This window comes from Miniopterus schreibersii (genome assembly GCF_964146895.1).
Source record: "Miniopterus schreibersii genome assembly, chromosome: 2".
Lineage (NCBI taxonomy): Eukaryota > Metazoa > Chordata > Mammalia > Chiroptera > Miniopteridae > Miniopterus > Miniopterus schreibersii.
The window spans coordinates 150,713,120-150,734,645 of NC_138102.1; the positions used below are offsets into that span (position 1 = coordinate 150,713,120).

The 21,526-nt window shown below is 36.7% G+C and overlaps 1 protein-coding gene across 1 annotated transcript in view; it reads left to right on the top strand.

Moving 5' to 3' along the window:
- LOC308552575 (sucrase-isomaltase, intestinal-like) overlaps positions 1-21,526 on the top strand; it is a gene marked incomplete at both ends in the record, with an annotated part of 91,275 nt that overhangs the window by 55,756 nt on the left and 13,993 nt on the right. The window contains 4 exons of the mRNA XM_081127795.1: positions 12,267-12,383; positions 15,867-16,015; positions 16,745-16,829; positions 20,106-20,290. Of these exons, the coding sequence (XP_080983921.1) occupies positions 12,267-12,383; positions 15,867-16,015; positions 16,745-16,829; positions 20,106-20,290 (536 nt within the window). The remainder of the gene's footprint in view (positions 1-12,266; positions 12,384-15,866; positions 16,016-16,744; positions 16,830-20,105; positions 20,291-21,526) is intronic.

Consider the following 21,526-nt stretch of genomic DNA (forward strand, 5'->3'; position numbering starts at 1 on the left):
ACAAATTTAGTGGCTGAAAAATAATTTATTATCCTACAGTTCTGTACGTTAGAAATCTGACATGTGACTCACTGGGTTAAAAATCAAGATTTTGGCCCTAGCCAGTTGGAGCCTTGGCCCATGGACTGAAGGGTCCTGGGTGTGATTCTGGCCAAGGGCACTTACCTCAGTTGCAGGCTCAGTCTCTGGCCCCAACCAATCGAAGTGTCTCTCTCGCATTGATGCTTCCTGCTCTCTCCTCTCTCTCTCTCTCTCTCTCTCTCTCTCTGTCTCCTCTCCCTCTCCCTGCCCCCCACTTCCACTCTCTCTGCAAAGCAATAGAAACAATATCCTCAGGTGACGATTAAAAAAAAGAAAATCAATATATTGGCCAAGCTGTGTTCCTTTCTGGAAGCTCTAAGGGAGAGTGCTTTACGTTTCCTTTCCAGCTTCCAGACGCTTCCCACATTCCTTGGCTCATGGCCCCTTTCCTCCACATTCAAAGCCAGCAGTGTTGTATCTGCCTTTAACTCTTCTTCCACCGTGACATCTTTCTAAACACAACTGGCAAAGGTTTTCCCCTTTTAAGGATCCAGTTATTAGATTGGACTCACTGACATAATTCAAACTACTCTTCCTATCTCAAGGTCCTTAATTTTAATCACATCTGTAAAGTCTCTTTTGACGTGTAGGTAACATATTCACAGGTTCTGAGGATTAGGATATGCTTTTGGGGACCATTATTCTACCTACCACTTCATGATCCCATTTTTTATTACTATCTAGTCTTCTTTTACTAATATTTAGATTCAGTTGATTTTCTCATTACTTTGGTACCGAATTGTGCGCAAACCTTTTCTCAACCAAATTAATACATTTCTTGGAGTTGTACATTTTCACGGCCTCTCATCATTTTTTCCCTCCTACGCCTGATGAGTTTCTTACTTGTCATAAAACCCCATCTTAATGTAAATTGTGGCTATACCAGAAGTATTGTATTACTTTATTTCCTTTCAAACAAAAAAAATATGTTTCTTAGCTCCCATCTCAACCTTCTCAGGTGGAAAAATCTTTCAGTCATTACTAGAGCACACTTCTCTCTACTTTCTGAGTCATAGAAAGGTCCTAATGGTCTTAGTCAGAGAAACACTATTTGAGGAAGACCTTTTAGCCTTTGGGTTCTGCTGAGATGCAAGTCCAGTTGTCCAAGCCCAATGTTTGCCTCAAGCCTGGTCCTTTTGTTGTTTCCATGCATGCACGTGGGGATCTTTGCAGACCTTGGGAACCTTGGATCTTGCAGATCCAGAAAACCTCCTGCAGTGCTCCACATCCTTTCAAATGTCTTCTCTAGGGAAGAGAAGAGCACCAAATCTCTGTCCCTTTCCTAGTGCTTTTAAAATTAGTGCCTCCTAATATGCAAACACCTCTTTCTTTTACCCCTTCACATACTTTCCTTAAAAACAAAAGAAATACATTTCTGGAGGCAAACTTTAGGAATAAATTTGCTGAGAACTAATGCCTTTCAGAAAGCCTTCAGAAACACCTGTTGAAATCAGAGACATCTTGAAACAACGGGGAGATAGATATTGCTAGAATGAAACAGAAGTTAATACCTTGATCAGCGACTCCTCCATGCTGCACTCTGCTTGTTTTTACAGATCTCTGTCATTCCAAAGCTCATCTGATTGTTCTTCAGCTAGATGTGCACAGCAGCTTCACCCCAAGCTGCAATAAGTGCCTTGAGATTAGGCTCCATAATTTTAAGCTAAACAAATAAACATAAAATCCTAGTAGGAAGGTTGAAAGGACTTAAAAGATCCACATTGTACAAGGAGAACATGTAAAATAGGAAATACCTTTATTTCATATGCAGTACTAACAATTAGTAGTACTATTTATTATTAATATAAATATTACTAATATTATTTATTATTGATAATATAATTAAAATGTTAAGACTAATATAAAAGACTTATTATTTATAGAATTTCATTTAATTCTCAGAACATAACAATGAAATAAGAATTACTACTAATTTTAAAATCTGTTAAACACCTCCTTTGTGTCACACAGTATTCTAAGGTTTGGTAATAACCTTAGAACAATGAAATAAAGAACACGTATTTTATAAAGCATATTAAAAAGTTAGTATTCCCATCTTCCAGATGAAGAAACTAAGGCTCAGAATAGTGAGGTACATTCCTGAAAGTCATGGGGTTAGTAAATGGCAGTGTCAGGATTTGAGCCCAGGTCTATTTAATTCCAGCTCTGGTCTCTTAGAACCATGAAAACTTGCACATCAGTAAATTTCTATGTAGAGGCCCAAGCTGAGCAGGACTGTCACATAGTAGAAGACATTTAGGTTTGGAGCTGGCCCTAGGAACTGAGCTTTCATCTTTGGGGTTTGTTTGACAGAATTCAGTGCAAGCTGACAGACAGGTGCATACAACCATGTCAGTCTTGCTCATTTCTATAATCTCTGTCAGTTGGAAAACCTCTTAAATTCATTATCCTGTTACTCAAATAATACAGAATATAAAGCAGGACAAAAAGGCAAATCCTTTTCTTTCTTTCTTTCTTTTTCTTTTTTTTCTTTTCTTTTTTTTTTTTTTTGTTTTGCATTATAGTCACCGCTGTTAAATACATATGCCATATAGCCCAAGGAATAGCAAAAAGAAATTTCAGTAGACGGCAAACTTTTCCCCAAGCTTAACTAAAATGATAAGGGTTGCTACATTAAAAACACACACAGCTTCTTACAAGTGCTTTGGAAAGTCTGTCCTTGGAGAGTATATTTTTTAGTAACCTTTTTGAGTTCTCCTACGTTTTAAATTTTAGACTTTATTTGGCAAGTTTTTCTTTATTGATGTAATTCAAATATGCTTCAGAGAGAGTATTTTTCTGTGTGTCAGTTGGTATGATATAAAAAGACAGAGCCTTGGCCGGGTGACTTCGTTTGGTTGGAGTGTCACCCCACACACCAAAAGGTTGCGGGTTCGATCCCCTGTCGGGGCATTACAGAACGCGACCGATCGATGTTTCTCACACTGATGTCTGTCTGTCTGTCTCTGTCTCTCTCTCTCTCTCTCCCACCTCCCTTCATTCTCTCCCTCCTTATCTCTAGAATCAATACTATATATAGTTTAGCAATCAATACTATATATAGGGTTCTTGGTACTATTCTTGATTATTTACATCTCTTTCCCCTCCACTATCAGTTATACAACATGAATAAGTTCTAGAGATCTGCTAGGGCTGCTAGTTAATAATACTGTATTGTGCACTTAAAAATTTTGTAAGAGAGTAATCTTATGTTGTGTTCTTGACACCAAAAAAAAAAAAAAAAAAAGGACATGAGGAAATTTTTGGAGCTGATGGGTATGTTTGACTGTGGTGATGCTTTCATGGGCGGCTGCACATGTTCAAAGTCATCAAACGGTATACATTAAATATGTGCAGTTTTGTGTATATCAATTATACCTCAATAAAGCTGTTAAAAAAAAAAAAAAGAAATGGAAAAACAGAAGAGGATGGCCTAATTCTTCCTGCAAATAGCTTTTAGAAACAAGAGCTAATCTCCAGTTCTCTCTCTAAAAAAAACTCCACTTTGACTCTGTCTTGCTTGTTTCACACCGAGTTAGCGTGGAGGGAAGATGCCCTTCCTGTCCTGGTATCTCCTTTCCAGAAAGCCCAGGTTTCTGCCATCAACTGATGAGACTTCTTCCCTTCTGTGTATGCGCAGAGGCCAAAGCTCTTACAGCAAGTAGGGAATGTTAGTGGTACCTGGTTTCCCCTACTTAGCTATGACAATGCTCAAGTTTTATATAACTGTAGTCTTTTCTGTTTTTAAAAATCTCCAGGAAGAAAGTTATTATTTGGCTTGGCAATTTTTTTCTTATATTTAACCTAGGCTTTCTATACTTTAAACATATTTCCTCTTCAATTTTTTGTAGAAATGGGAGACAATTTCCTAGGTCTGCTCTGTGAGAATCCTTTATACTCTTGATGAGCAACCTTTTCCTCTCTGTTACGCACAGTACCAGATGCTAGACACCCACCTTCCGTTCTAACTGCCCAGGGGCCTGGGCATACAAACCCCAAAGACAGTTGTCCCCAAGAAGCTCAGTGTCTAGTGACAGTTACTGACATATAAACATAAAGTGAAATGAAATCAGAGACTTCTGGGTGATGATGGCAAAATGAAGCCACGCCCAGAATTTCAGGTATTAATGAAGTGGGGGAAAATGGGAAAACACAAAATTCTGTCCATAGAGATTAAAAAAAAAGAAAGGGAATTCAATCTTATGCCATTACCTTAAAAAGTCACAGAGAATGTCTCATCCCACTTTCCCCTAGAAAACAGAGCCTGAGGCAACAATGGGCTTACCTGGGAATGGTGGGCTTCTTTTTTGGGGGGATGGAGGAACAGGAGGTGAAGCAATCCCAAGGCAGGAAAGGTAAGGAAAAGAGGGAATGAGGCAGGGGAGGAAGGAAAGCAAACACAAGATGGCATTTTACTGAACTGACCAGAGCTTCACAAGAAAATAGAACCAGTTGCTCAGCCATCTTAATTTTTTTGTTAATCTGGTGAGTGTTCATTATGCATTTAATCAGTTCATTATGCATTTAATTTGCATACCTCTGATTATAAATGAGATTAAGCATTTTTCCTCTTCATTGGCTTTTCAGGTTTTACTGACCTGTTCACTGGTTTTTCCTGTTTTTCTTTTGAGCCTTTAGCTTTAGTTGTATATGTTAAAAAAACAAAGTTACTAATTTCTGGCTTATTTTTCATTTGCATTTCAGTGTCTTTTGTTGAACAAAAGTTCCTAACTAAACTGTCAAATGTATCAATCATTTTCTTTATCAATTTTTAAGTTAAGAAATGCTTTTGAACATGAGGTCATAAACATACAGAGTTTTTAAAAATATTATATAGTTTTGCCCTTTCACATTTTGGTCTTTAATCTACTCGCAGTTAATTTTGAGCAGTATGAGGTAACAGTCTTTTTTTTTTTTAATGTGGAGAAAGGCTTGTCCCAGAGCCAATTAAAAGGCTATTCTTTCTCCCACTGAGCTGCATTACTTACTTTTTCTTATGACAGATATCTGTGTATACTGTGTTACTTTCAGAATGCTATTTCTGTTTCATTGATCTTTCTTTCTCTTCACCCATTTGACACTTGTCTTAATTTCTACTGCTTTATAATGAGTCTTGAATTAATGTGGGAAGTAGAGCTTATCACCTTGGCCTTCTTCAAGAATATTTTGGCTGTTGGACATTAAAACCATAAATCAATTTGGAAAAAACTGACATTTTTACAGTACAGAATTTCCAATAGGATAAGTATGGTACTTTTTCCCTTTATTTGTCTTTTAAAATTACTTTTTAATAAAATTTTATAATACCTTTATGAAGGTTTAGACTTATTTGGTTAATCTTATTGCTCTAGGTTCTCTGTGTTATTGATACCATTTATTTATTTTTTTAATATATTTTTTACATTGATACCATTTAAACTTCCTCTTTTTAATCATTTCACTTTGTATTTGTTGTTGATTTATAAAATGTAATTAGTTGAGTTTTTTATATTGATTTTTAATCCAGAAAATGTGCTATACTATAATACTAATTCTCTTAACTTACCTGTTGATTCTTTAGGATTTTCTCTCTATGTAGACATTCACATCCCATATGAATTACACATAACATTGGTTCTTCCATTCTAACCCCTTTACCTTGGATTTATTTTTCCTTACCTTATTTCACCGGATAAGAACTCCAGTAGAGGACTGAACAGATTGGTAATGGCAGGCGCCTTCTTGTTCCCAATCTCAATGAAATGTTTTCAATATTTCACAATTGTGTATGGATTTGGCTATAGGTATTTTTGTAGATAATCTTAACAAAGTTAGGGAAGTTTTATTGGATTACAATTTTACTGAGATTTTGTCATGAGTAAAGTTCAATTTTATCAAACCCTTAAAAGCATCTGTGGAGATGATTATATGCTTCTTTTGAAATATGTTAATATATGTTATATTGGTTGATTTATTAATGTTAAACTAACTGTATTTCCAGAAGAAATCCATCTTAGTCTTGATACTAATAGCCAACTATGTCTCATAAATTCAAGATAAAAGTAAAAAATGTTTGTCATCTTATTGTAACACTGCTGTCACTAATTGAAAGACATTAATGTCTTCAAGAAGCTCATATACTAGGGAGGGTGACCAATATGTAAACAAACAAATAAGATACAATAAGGATATTTCAATTATGTTAAGAATGCATATTTATCTTATTTCATTTTTAGATATCACAGGTGGATTATTGGCTGAGAAAACATTATGTCCCGATTCCAAGACTTACCTGGGATATCATTATGATACACATTCTCTGTTTGGCTGGTCACAAGCAAAATCTACCTTCTAGTGAGTAGCTTATAAATCTCCTTGAAGTGTTTTGTTTTAGTATCCACAATATTTTTTTTAAATTTAAGAAATAGGATAAGTTTGTTTAAAGCTGGTGTTACATGTTATTGTTTCTTAATTTATTCAAGGACCAGTAAATAATCTTCCTCTTCTAAGACTTTATCTTGCAGATTTATTATTTTATTACATGTTCCCATTGATTTTACAAATATTTTTAGAATCTGTTGTTGCAATAGCACAAAAGCAGAATGACCTTATTAGAGGCATAAAACCTTGTCAATGACGACTAAAGCTAAAATCTTAATTTCGGATAAATGTTAGAGACAATTTGGGGACAATTTTGTAATGTAGGAAGTAATTGTTAATACTCTGAAGTTTTTAGGGGGGCTGTGCACTAGTACTGCCTTAATCTTACTTCCTCACCTCTGAATAGAGCCATTTGAAGCCGGGTTAAATATGAATGGGTAAGCCCCCACCATTAGAGGCATAAATCAGGATTTGTGCTGCCGTAAGTTTAAGACACCAAGCGCCATACACTGAAAGCTTGGCAAACAATCCTCTTCTCTACTGGAATTAATAATCCCAGGTCCTGAAGCACCCTCTCAGTGCCACCCTGATTTATGGTGCTCTTCTGTGTTCCACCATGTCTGTCTTTTCCTGTGTATCTCTATCTCGTAGTCTGCATTAGTAGAATTAGGTTCACGAGTTCAGGAGTAGAACACTGTGTTTCCATTTACTGTATCCTTGCCTGTCTAAAACAGGTGTTCATTCCGATTGAGGCTCATTGGAGTACTTTCACAATTTTCCATAAATATAGGCAAAGTATATATGACTCATACAGTCAGCTTGTTTGATTTGTAAAGTGAACTCTCAGGAATACTGGGTTTTAAGGTATCGGGATCAAAATAGAACAGATTATTTTGGTCATATACAAATATGTTTCATTTTTATGCTTTGGACTATAGCCATTTTCCTAGAGCTGTGAGTTCAGAGAGTTTAATGAAATCCGTTTGGTGAACATGATTGAGAATTACAGAGCTGAAAAGAACATAAGGGTCATTTAACCAGGATCTCTCTTACCTACTACTGAAAAAGATTTAGGTCTTAATTTGACTGAAAATGAAATTAATAAGCATATAGTAAACTTGATAGACAACATTCTGAATATATTTTTAATGTGGCTAATTTAAAAGACACAATCAACCCATGGACACAGACAATAGTGTGGTGAAGCCCTGGCTGGTGGGTACGGGGTAGAAGGGGTCAGTGGGGGGGGGGGGGGGGGAGAGGGACATCTGTAATTCTTTCAACAATAAAGATAAATTTAAAAAACAAACAAACCAGAATCAAGTGGTTTACAACTATTTGAGGTTTATTTATCTTATTTTTTAAAAAAATTTATTGAACTTACTGAGGTGACGTTTGTTAATAAAATTATAGAGGTTTCAGGTGTATAATTCTATAACAGATCATCTGGATATTATATTGTGTGTTCATCTCCCAAGTCAAGTCTCCTTCCATCACCGTTCATCCCCCCTTTCCCCTCTTCTACCTCCCCCACCCTCTTTCCCTCTGTGAATCAACATACTGTTACCTGTGTCTAAGTGTTGTTTTTTCTTTGCTTAATCACTTCATCTTTTTTACCCTTGTTTTAATAAGCCATTTCAAATTTCTATTGAAAAGGCAAGCACTCAGTTCTTTCGATTTTAGAATGTGCCACTCAGACCTACGTTACCCAAAGAACCACTAATTGTGTTTAACTCATGAAGGAATTTAGGCAAGAAGATGAGGGAGGAGGGGGAGAGAGAGAAAGAAGGGGTAGTTTAGACATGTATTCCTCTTCAGTGTTGAAAATTATATTTCCGAACACTTCAGACCTCAGGGATAAAAAATGAGCATGACTTCCAAACCCTGAACTTAATGAAACTCAAACAATGAAAACTACTTCCCAGGGGCATAAAAATAGTTTTATGTGGAAGCATTAGCAAGCTTCATCTAGAGAAGGCATAAAAAATGTTTACTGAATTTATTACTAGAGCCTCTATCATTCAATTCAATCTAACAATTTAACGTATTTCTCCCTCATTACTTTCCCCTCAAGAAACAAAATGTTTAGTCCTGGAGTTCTAGGTACCCGAATAATGGCTGAAACTGTGACTCAAGTCCAACCAGGGGGAAGCAGAGAGCTGCTAGGTACAGCGTGGGGAGTGCAGGAAGGAAATGAGCCGTTACTAAGCACTTGTTATGTGCTAGCTGGTTGAGAGATATGCTTTCATATATACATGTGTGTTTTTTTCATTTAAACATTATAACAACCCTGAGAAGTTAAGCATCCTTGGCCCCATTTTATAGTAGTTACGTAACATGCTCAAAATTACATGTGTTTTATATTGAAGAGCTACATGAAGTTGAAGCTACATCTGTTTGATTGCAAAACCCATTTCAGTTAACTTTTTATTTATAGGTTAGATTTTAAAATGGTTAAACATAGCACCAAATAAATTCCAACTTCTCCCTTAGCTATAATTCTGACTCTAACCCTAATGTATGAAAAGAAATATTGGGAGGGCCTGGCACAGTCCTTATTTTAGAAGCGAGTGATATAAGACTCTAACAGGGAATAGCTGTGTGACTTTGTCTAGGTAGCTCATCTTATATATTTGAATCTTTCCGGCCCCTACAGAATGCAATTAACAATATTCATCCTTCAAAACCTAATACCCTCCTTGTAAAACAGAATTAAATGTATGAAGTTGTCTGTGAGATGAGTCTCCATGCTTTACGACAATCAGTGTTTAAATTTATATATTTTTTCTGATAATTAAATTTAGGAACTTCATTTTTTGTTAGTCAAGGCTAAATGATATTTTTCTTTACATGACTAAACACAAATTAACATTCTGAGAAGTGTATCAAAATGGTGCGATTTTCATCTATTCCAACATCCCAGATAGTATTAAAGAAATTATCTTTTCTTCCTTCATGCTTTCAAGAAGCGTTTATGGAGCACCTGCTATGTGGCAGGCATTGTTCTATGCACTGAGGAATATATCAATAAACAAAACAGAAATAAGTCCCTGCCTTCAAGGAGCTTTATATTGTACTAGATTCTAGCAAATTTTTCCATTGCAAAAAGAGATATATCAGTTTTGTAAATAAATCAATTTTTAAAAATATATATTTTTATTGATTTCAGAGAGAGGAAGGGAGAGGGAGAGAGAGACAGAAACATCCATGATGAGAAAGTCATCATTGGACACCCCCAGCTGGGGATAGAACCCCCAACCTGGGCATGTGCCTTGACCAGGAATCAAACTGCGATCTCCTGGATCCTAGGTCGATGCTCAACCGCTGAGCCAGGCCCGGCCAGGCAATAAATCAATTTTTATTATGTATGTTGTACATATGTGGATTGAATCAACTGTGAGCATTTCAATGAGGTTGCAAGACGGTTTGAAATAGGAGGTCAAAGGAACCCTAGAATATGAGTGGTGATCAGAGTTAGGAGTGAGCTGAAATAGAGTGGAGACCAGATTTAGATGTTAAAGAAAAACAAAAACAAAAACCATCAAACATACATCTTAAATTCAAACAAAAGGACAACCAAAGCAAAAACTTATAATAATGATACTAAATACCTACATGTTATATTTCATATACATATAAGGTTTCACTAAGGAAATAGAATCAGTATCAAACGATAATTACTGGCATTTTCAACATTAGTATAAAAGTTGCCATTGCCACGTATTAAAAAACACAGAATTTTTAAAAATGTTTGTGCCCGGGACCCATTCCTAGATAGTCTGATTTAATTGATCAAGAATGGTGTCTTCCTTTTTTTTCCCTTTTAAACCTCTCAGATGTTTGTAATATGCAGCCATGGTCAAGAAACCCTGTACTACCTGCAGTGTAGTATGTAACTCATAAGAAAAGTTTAGTGTGAGAAAATCTGGTTGGGATGGTTAGCACTGGCTTTTTCCAGCTGTTTCACGAAATGTGTAAAATAGTTTACATACGGTAAGTTCTCTTTTTGTTCTCTTCATTCCCTCCATTTCATGTTCACACAGATTTATACCTTTCATAAAATATTTAAATTACATGAAATAGGGACTTGTTCATATGTTTTAAGATCATGTGTTTTTTGGGGAGGTAAAAAAGGATCTTTTTAGAATAATACTAAAGAAATTTTTCTTATGTTTTCTTAAGTGCTTCTCAAAACACTACAGGAAAGCGTGCATTTGTTTTGAGCCGATCAACATTTGTTGGGAGTGGGAAATACACTGGCCATTGGCTGGGTGATAACTTTTCACGTTGGAGAGATATGCATATGTCAATCATTGGAATGCTAGAATTTAATCTCTTTGGAATTCCATACGTAAGTTTTAAAATTAAACATTCATTTAAATTAAGGCCTGTCCGTCAACCAGTATTATTTGGGGGTGCCAAACTACTTCTGTGAATATAAAGTGCACTCAAGTTTTTTTCAGGACATTATAAATAACACACTTCATATAGCCATTGTAGAATTGCCCTCAACCTATGCAGATTTTAAGAGAACCACATATTTCTTAAATATTTTTGTTTGTTTGGTTTATGTCAGTAAGACACTTGGTCATAGTAAAACTCGAGTGGTTTATTTCCTCTGTCATTCACTTCTGTCCTTAACCCATCCACAATTCTCCTACAACCTATTACTATGAGCTTTATAGATAATGTGTGAAAAAAGAAGGGATGGACAATTTGGAAGGAGGGATAGAAAGTTCACTCAGGGAGGAAGTGAAATTAAATCAGCAAAATATTCCAAACACACAGAAAAATACTTCCTTATCTGAGCTCTGGTGATAAACAATTTAGCTATGAAAGAATTTGCTGCTATGTTAACAAATTTTAAAGTTTTATTGTAGCAGATTCCCCACATCCCAATGATTTTCTACAAGAAAACATTTTTTAGAGCTACACTTGTCTTATTTTGGAAAGCTTTAAGTAAAATTGCTGTAAACTCAAATTTAGTGAGAATAGCATTTGTTGTTCTAGTGATGGATTAGGTACTTTCAAAGAAGAATTGCTAAATAAATATTGAAAATGAAACACAGCTTCAAGTTTTGTCTAGACTAGAAACTAACAGAGGCAAAACTTATAATATAAGCAGCCTCAGAGAGGAAGAGAACATGACCTGGTCTTTCTCCACTGAAAATCGTAGAGTTTTAGTGGAGTAGATTACAACCCCCATGGTTTGGGGAACTAACATTTTTATTACAAGTGACATGTTTTAAAACTCCATGCTTTATTTTTTCATGATATTTTTTTGCCTACAAACTTCAACATTAATTGAATTTGGAGGTTAACAATTACATTTCTGAGAGAACAAGAGTTCTGGAATAAAACAATTTGAAGACTGAGAGAGGCCTTCATTAGATAGAAGGAAGCAAAGTATCTGTAAATTTTTATGACACAGAAAAGGGCATAGTCAGGTGCAATAATCCTGCGTCTTTTGTTTCAATCTGAGTGATTAACCACTAGGGATTTAAATTAGCTAAATGGTCTATGTCTTTAACTCTCATATTGAGATAGGAAACTTACAGTACTGTACTTGGGGGAAAAAAGCATTTGTCAGCATATTGGATGACCTTCAAGGCTTATACTGTCATGTAGCCCATAGTATTTTTTTTTATCAAGGTGAACAAGAGGGAATTGTCACTATTTTATTCCAAATGTTCTTCTCAAAGAGGATTTTTCACCTTTCAATTCCACATTAAAAATTAAAAATAATGTATCCTAAAAATTTCAGTGCGGGTTTTATGGCAAAATTAATAAGTGATATATTTTGAAGTCATAAAAATCTTTCCCAGATTGGAGCTGACATATGTGGCTTTAATGAAGAGACAACTTATGAACTTTGCCTGCGTTGGATGCAACTTGGGGCATTTTATCCCTTTTCCAGAAACCATAATGCAATTGGAAATAAGGTGAGTGAGAGTCAGTGTAAGTGATAGCTGCTATACAGTATTTAGTATTAACCTCTACTTAGGAACTGGGATTCAAAAATACATATAGAATTATAAAAATAGGAAGTAAGTCAAACTGTTTATAACATAGTTGTCAGAATGTGTAATTTTTTTTTAAATTTACATGTTACTGATTTTATCAAAAACTGAGAATAACTAGAAATAAATGTTGGCGAAGTAGCTTTTCTACAGTTGTCCTTGAAAATGCATTATTTTTTCTTTACATTAAATAATTTTAAATTTTTCAATTACAGTTGACATACAATATTATATTAGTTTCAGGTGTACAACCCAGTGATCAGACATTATATAACTCACTAAGTTATCACCCTGATAAATCTAATACCCATCTGACACCATACATAGTTACTACAGTATTATTGACTATATTCCCTATGCTGTACTTTACATCCCCATGACTATTCTGTAACTACTAATTTGTACTTCTTAATCTCTTTACCTTTTTACCCATCTCCCCGGCCTTCCTCCTATTTTAAAGCAGTCCCTTTAACATTTCTAGTAATATTGGTTTGGTGGTGAAAACTCCTTTAGCTTTTTCTTGTCTGGGAAGCTCTTTATCTGACCTTCAGTTCTAAAAGATAGCTTTGCTGGGTAGAGGAATCTTGGTTGTTGGTCCTTGCTTTTCATCACCTTGAATATTTCTTGCCACTTCCTTTTGGACTGCAAATTTTCTGCTAAGAAATCAGCTGACAGTCTTATGGGAGTACACTTGTAGATAACTAACCGCTTTTCTCTTGCTGCTTTAAGATTCTCTCTTTGTCTTTAACTTTTGGCATTTAATTATGATATGTCTTGGTGTGGGCCGATTTGGGTTCATCTTGTTTGGGACTCTCTGTGCTTCCTGCACTTCTATGTCTATTTCCTTCACCAGGTTATACAAGTTTTTTCACCTAGGTTTTCAATTCCTTGCTCCCTGTCTTCTCCTTTTGGTACCCTTATGATGTGAGTGTTGGTATGCTTGAAGTTATCCCAGAGGTTCCTTTTACTTTCCTCACTTTTTTGGATTCTTTTTTTCTATTTGTTGTTCTGATTGGGTTTTCTGCTTCCTTATCTTCCAAATCTCTGATTGGATCCTCTGCTTCATCTACTCCACTGTTAATTCTAAATTATTTTTCATTTAAGTTCGTGTATTCTTCATTTCTGACTGGTTATTTTTATGTTTCCTATCTCTTTGTTGAAGTTCTCACTGAGATTATTGAGGGTCCTTATAACCAGTGTTTTGAACTCTTCATGTGGTAGATTACTTATTTCTATTTTGTTTGGTTCTTTTCTTGAAGTTTTGTTCTGTTCTTTCGTTTGTGACTTGCTTTTTTGTCTCCTCGTTTTGACAGGCTCCTTGTTTTGGTTTCTATTAGGTAGAGCTGCTATATCTCCCAGGCTTGGTAGAGTGACCTTATGTAGTAGGTGTTCTGTAGGGTCCAGGGGCACAGCCTTCCTGATTACCTGAGCTGGGCATTCCAGGTATGCACCCTGTGTGGGCTGTGTATACACATTTCTGTTGTAATTGAGCCTTGATTGCTGTTGGCATGTCAGTGGCAGTGATTTACACCCTCAGGCCCATCAGCTGCAAGGACTGGATGCACCCATTGTGCAGGATCAGCTGTGCAGGGGCTGTCTCCACAGAGCAGGACTTATATCAGTGGGGCTCTGGTGCCCGCTGAGTCTGCCCCTTGAGTATGTTGCTTGTGCAGGTGGTTGCATGGTACTTCAACAAGGTCTAAAGCTGTCCACTGAGTGGGCTGGTTCTGGGGCTTCCCAGGAGGTGCAGGCCAAAGTCAGCTGCCACCTATGTTCTGCCCGGTGCCTTCTGGCATGAGCTACAAAGTGATCTGCAGATAGCTGCTACTTGTGCTAGGTTTAGAGGTGCCCAGGAGAGAGCAAGTTGTGAGCCATGGCTGGGTGCCTCTAGTGCTGGGCCTGAAACCACTTAGTGAGAGGTACATAGCATGATGAGGCCAGATACTGCTTGTTTGAGGAATTTTAGGAAAATCTGAAGCATGAGCCAAGATTAGCTATTTGTGTGGTAAAGCCACTGGAAATAGCTTGGGTCGGCTTGAAACTTGGGTGGGGCAGGGTCTCAGGGAATTGCTAGGGCAGGATTACAGTGTTAGCTGGGTTGATGGAGACTCAGACATGGTGCCTGCTGGCCGACTCTGTTGGGGGAAGGCTCAGCACAGGAACAGTGGCTTCTGTTAGCACTTCTCTCTGGAAGGAAGCTGCCCTCCAGCTCTTGCCCTGATGCTAGATAATTCAGTTCCTCCCTGTATGTCCCTGATGTCTTTCCATCTGCTGCCCCAGCACTGGAGCTAAGAGAGAAGGAGTCCAAGTAAGTCTATGCACAGACCCTTTAAGAGGAAGTGCCTGGGACCCCAGCAGCCCTCTGTTCACTCAGCCACAATCCCTGCTGGTTTTTAGAGCCAGAAGTTATGGGAACTTCTCTTCCCAGCACTGGAACCCTGGGATGGGGGGCCTAGTTAAGGACTGGGGATCTTCAAAGGAGAGCTATCCCTCCCGATTTTTATCCACCACGTGTGTGTGGGACTAGTCTGTTCCGAGTCTTGGCCCGTTCTAGCAGTCTTGATGTGGATTCTTCTTTGTATCCTTAGTTGTATGACTTCTGTTCAGCTAAATTTCAGGTGATTCTGAATGATAGTTGTTCTGTAGTTGTAATTTTTATGCAGTTGTGGGAGGATTTGAGCACCACTTTTACCTACATGGACATTTTGACTGGAACTGAAAATGCATTGTTGATAATTTCTAAAAGATGGAACACATTGCATCCTTTTAAATAACCTGTTAACAAAATTTACCTTTATAACATAAGGTAGGTGCAGACAAACCTGTGATATGGATAGGTATCTTTCCTTAGTAGCTCACAATCTATCAAATTTTCAGCTCTTGTTTTGATGTCAGGCAGATATTCTAGTATGATCTGATACAAGAGTCTCTCTTCAGTCTGAAGGTAAAATCATTCTTCAGTCAATAGCTGTGCATTTGCCCTCTCTCTTGGGGAGAAGGTATAGTAATGATCTTTCATCCAGAAATTATTTGAAACTTTTCTGTTAGCTGGGCATACAAACTACATACCACATACAGCAGTGGGCAGATGTAAGTTTACTGTTGCTCATATGGGAAAATATATAATACAAGAATAAATAATAATACAAGAATAAACTCCGTGTTTCATGTTCTCAGAACTATAAGCCTACTTTTGCCCATCCCTGTATACTATGTAAAGTGTATGTAATGTATTTAATTGAGAAACAACTCCGCAATAACTATTATAGTGAAAAGCTTGGAAATTGAAAGTAAACGTATTTTTAAAGTGTTCTGTTTCTCCCTAACCCCTAAGGAGAAAGTAAAGTAATACTTAAAATTTCCCACTTCAGGTAATAAGTCTATTGAAATGTTTCTCTTTTATAGGAACAAGACCCTGGGGTATTTGGAGAAGAGTTCGCTGCAATTTCTCGTTCTGCGTTAAGGATTAGATACTCATTGCTGCCTTACTTATACACCCTCTTCTACCATTCCCATACCAGTGGAAATACAGTGGTCCGAGGATTGATGCATGAGTAATTGTCCTAGCCTTAGATTTTCTGCTATATAGATCCTAGAAGCCTGGTTTCTCCTACTAAGGGAATTATTTTTGTAATAAATAAGTATGAAAATCAGGTTTTTTCCCCATTGGCCATAATTAGAAAGAGTTTGCAGATTTGAAGAATTTAATTAAGAAAACCCTTTCAATCACTTAACAAAAACAAAAGTTGTGTCTTGCTGTGTAAAGAGTGTGGAATATAGAAAAACAATGAAACATGGCCCCTGCCCAGAGAAAGCTGTGAAGATCACAACTAAAAGGTTTGAAAGAAACTGAGTATAATATAGAACGTTGTATATTTATGTCCCAGTTATGTGGCATAACCTATAAACATTCAAAGAAAGGCAGGGTCAATGTGAAATGCAATGGACATCTCTGTGAAGGAGATGGGATTGATGCTGAATCCTTAAAGGCTGTTTAGGGTGCAAAAAGGAACAACAAAAACTTAAGACAATTTGATTGCCTGGCACTATTTCAACCTTAGCTTTAATGCCCATTTATCTTCTGATCAGGGAAGACAGCAGATTCCAGTCGCTTTACTTGATGATGAGATTTTATTCCTAAAACTCTGCTTGTTCCTTAAACCTTTCCCTATTTTTATCTTTTTGGTTTTCTTGGTGAGCTTGGGGTGGTTGAGTAAGACTTTAGCTACTTATGCAAGACATTAATTGGATTAAGTTAATGATTTTTCACCCTGAAAACCCAGATTTACATCAGACCCTCAGACTCATGGAATTGACAGAGCATTCCTTTGGGGGCCAGCTTTAATGATTGCTCCAGTGCTTGAAGAGGTAAGTACCAGGCTTTTACATCAGCATGATAGAGTTATTCCCTGCAGTTTACCTTGGTGCCATTTGATACTTACAGCCAGTCCAGGTTTGCCATGGTCTCCTGCTTTTCTTACATCATTTTCATTCTTTTATTTGAAAACTGTGTATTTATATGTTTATTTTATCTTATGTAAAATATACCTCATGTTAAATAAATCTCAACAAAACTGAAATATATGCTTTTGCCATTCAGAGATTCTGAAATTGATTTCAAGATAACTTGCAGAAGATTTTGAACCCCAAATATAAAAGGAATAGAGATAAAGCACTTTGTTCACCTATGCCAATATCCTAGCAATAAGGTCTATTTTGAGAACATCAGTTGCTTCACTAGCCTTTTTGGGGGGAAAAAACCCACAAAATAACAAATTCGTCTTTCATATCCATTTTCCCTTCTCCTCCAGACAGCTCTTACCCATACCATACTTTAGTCACAAAGGGAGGGATAACATCATTGAAATCTGAAAGAACTCTGGGGGTAAAAGCCACACATGCAGGAGAGCAGGCAGGCTCGATATCATGGGGATGCATTGACAGCAAATAAGTGCAAACTTTTGGGACTTAATTTTAAAATTCCCAGAGGTAGAAAAAATACTTTCAAGGCTGCCTGTTTATTGTGTCAAATTTCACTAGCTTTGAACTTGTCACAGTTACACAAGAACTCAAATTGGGCCTTTATGGGATTCTTCAGAGCAACTATTTTCTGTATTTCTGGATTGTTCTTTACATATATGAATATAAATATGAAATGTACACATAATAATATATATATAACATATACAAGAACAAACCTGTATTTAGTAAGAACTCCAAAGAGTTTTTAAATTAAGTACTTCATATATTACATTTTTATCAACTATATCACAATCACCATTGAGCTAAAATGCCACAAAGTAATTGCATGGTTAGTAATAGAATATATCTACATGTACTGAGACTTAATATTTTGGAATAGAGCAAACCTAATTAGGCTTTTTAGAAAATATCAAGAGTGTACATTAAAATGTCATAATCTAGACATGAAACATTTTCTGATAGATCATGCACGTTTCATGGCGATTCCCTTGCTCTACTGCAAAATCATGCATGAGTTGACTAGTACTTGATTTTAACGGTAAATATGATAGGATTCAATGTCCAGAGAGCCAAATGTATTTTTGCTGGAATATTTTAACTCAAAATTTTTTTTGAAAGGTCAAATGTTTGTGTTTGGTTGTTTTTTTTTCACAGGGAGCAAGATCTGTGTATGTGTATTTTCCTGAAGCAACCTGGTTTGACTTTTATACAGTATGTATTTTATAGAAAAAAATAATATAAATCTATGAACTCAGGGATTTATATGCTCTTTTGTTCCCGCTTTTATATGACCTCTAGAGCACTGGACTGTGTAATTCTGATGACTTGGTTCTTTGTGAAACCCTTTTGTGTACAATTGTTTGCTCTTCTCAAAATGGTAGAATTAGGCCATATATAGATTGGTGAATATTTAAGAGGAGAGATAGAATGAATTTTTTTAGAAGTAGAGTAGATATTTATTTTATGCAGCCACTTAAATTCTTAAAAGCAAATGACTCTACATAGTGATACTTCCTTGTAGCAGAGTATAACAGACATTATAATTTATGAATCAGATACTTTATCTTGTTTTGTTGTTTTTTTAAAATATATCTTTATTGATTTTAGAGAGAGGAAAGGAGAGGGAGAGAGAGATAGAAACATCAATGATGAGTCATTGATTGAACCCCCAACCCAGGCATGTGCCCTGACCGGGAATCGAACCCCAATCACCTGGATCCTAGGTCAATGCTCAACTGCTGAGCCATGCCCGGCTGGGCAGATATTTTATCTTGTAAGAAACAGAAACCCATTCAAGCTTGCTCAAGTATGGGGTTTATTATGGGGATACGCATGAAATGACAAAAGGGATCTTATGGAAATCTAAGAACAGCAACTGTAGTAGCACTGGATTTCCTGGAGAAATTCACTACTCAATTGCAAGTTTGTGAAATTTCAGCCCATGTTGTGCCATTACCAGGACTCAACATTCCATGGGACCATTTTTATTTTATTAACAACTGGCTTCTAAAGGGCCTCCGCTTCTAATGGACTCTATATTTTGGACTTATATTTTATGGAATTTTAGACTTATATTTTGGACTTACATTTTATATTTTGGGCTATATTTTAGTACATATTTTGTGCTTCTGTGATAAGAGGGCAGGTTTTCCCCCCATGTTTTATAGTTCAAATTCCCAAGAAATATAATTTCATTGATCTAACTAATATTTTGTACATAAGGTACACCTAGTCTACGGTCTCCATGATGAGGCAAAACAGTGGAATGTGAGGGAAGCAATGTGACACCTCTCCTATAATTGAATTCTTTTCTCCCATTCTTTTAGTACGTTTTGATGGGCATTAGCTAATTTCACCTAGTCTTCAAGAAATTTTTATGGTAATAAGTTTAGGTGATAAAGATAAGACTAAGACCACATTTGAAGAAAGGATATGCAATCCATTTTCAAATTATCAGTAAGTTGTGAATGGGGGAAGTGGTATTAAGAATTTTCCATTCTCACCCGGCCGGGCGTGGCTCAGAAGTTGAGCATCAACCTGGGATCCAGGCGATCAGGGTTCGATTCCTGGTCAGGGCACATGCCGGGTTGAGGGCTCGATCAATGACTCTCTCATCATTGATATTTCTCTCTCTCTCTCCCTCTCCTTTCCTCTGTCTGAAATCAATAAAGATATATTAAAAAAAAAAAAAGAATTCTCCATTCTTGAGGTCAGGTTATTATATATGGTATCTTAAACAGTTAAAACAATAGTTTTTAAATAATATTCTATAAAGATGCTTCATAAATTTCCTTAAATATTTGCATTAAATTTTATTTCTTAATAAAATTTCTTTTAAAAGAGTATAATAAAAATGCTCACACAAACGTGTTATTACATCAAATTTTAACACTCTGGAGCCCAAAGTTAACTTGTACTCCTGTCGTTTAACTTTTTCGTAAGTAAATGTAGTTCTACAGTTGAACTTCTGAAATAAGTACATACTAATAAATCCTACTTTCATGCGTTTTACATACTGGAGTTCATGTAAGTTTTTTCCCCTTTTTTAAAAACACTGATACAGACATTTAAGTCACCTTCTCTATTAGTGAATTCCATGGGTGCTTTGTTGCATTTAAACAGAAGCTCAGCTTTTAAGGTCTTGTGTCTCCTGAAACCTAGTACCTCTCCCCAGTCATGGATTTGGAGTGGGTGACTCTGGCTTGTTCCGTCCAGGGGCAGCGCGTGTCGCCTTCCTGGCTGAAGCAGTCTGTGGAGGTCCCTGCTCCTCTGGACGTAATCCCCCTCTTCATTCGTGGAGGACACGTGCTGCCAACTCAGCTCCCGGCCAGAACGACAGCTCTGAGGTAGCGGCTCCTCCTGCCGGGCCCCCGTTGACTGGGATTTGACATGTGCTCAGGCTTCCTTCCCGGGCAGCGAGTGGGAGGCCAGCGCAGGCCCATGCATGTGTTTGGACATGTGTGTGTATGAGCCAGTGTGCTCCTGTGTGCATGCGAGAGAAAGAGAGAAAAAGAAGAGAAGGGAGACAAGAAAAAAGGAGGGAGAGGTTAGCAGACGATGTGCTTGAGCATTTCATCCAGCTCTAAGCTGTCCTGCCCTTGTTATTTTTAAGACAGCCGGCGATTTCTAATTCATGAAACTTCTCCTAGGTTTTATATGAAGGCTAGGTCAGGGTCTTCATGCTTTTATTCATTTAGGTTAGGTTTAATTCATCTTTTTCTTCCTCCATAGGTTTATAATCAAAGATTTTGACTAGCAAACAAGCATAATATTTGGCAATAATAATTATTTTATAGTTCTATTTTATATCAAAGATTCATAATAGCAAATCAGAATCTCTAATCGGCATTAATTGAAAATAGAAGCAGTTAAAAATATACATCATTATTAGAGAGAAGTTTTGGAAAGACATTGTATACAAAACCCAAATATTTTCCTTAAGGAATTCTCACGGTAACTCAGCTTCTCCGAGAGTAAGATTGTTTTATCACTTTCACTGTGCAGTTCTTTCTCTGTGCAATTTTGGGTTACCATGTGATTAGGATCAAATCCTTGAATTCTGTCTCCATTGTGGAATTACAAAAAGAGGGCACACAGATTCTGACACCTGAGATGTTAATACAACTCGCAGCAGGGCAGACTCTCCAAATTACTATTTAAGCTTCATTTCCCTGGAATCCCTTTGGTCATACTTTAAAATCAGCTCCCAGGATCCCAGGTCCAAAGACTTTGGCAATTTTGTAGCCAAGGCAAAGAGAGTGAGGGGTGTACCTTCAGTCAACATGGTATAATAATTATTTTGTCACTTTATTAATTATAAAATCCTTTACTTCTTTTTAATTGGAACACGTTTATGAGGCCTGTGCTATTGCAATCACTTTTCCCCCCTTAGACTGAGCAATTAGGAGCAGGAATAGGTTACTAACGATGTTTTAAGTTTCCTGTCACCATAGGTATTCAAGGATAAACTAAGCGGAAATTTGGTAAAAATCTTTAAGAAAGGACTCAACATTTTTCTAGGTAGTTCCATGAGATGATAGGAGTTAGGTCCTTCTAATTCTGAAAATACAATTTTTATTCTT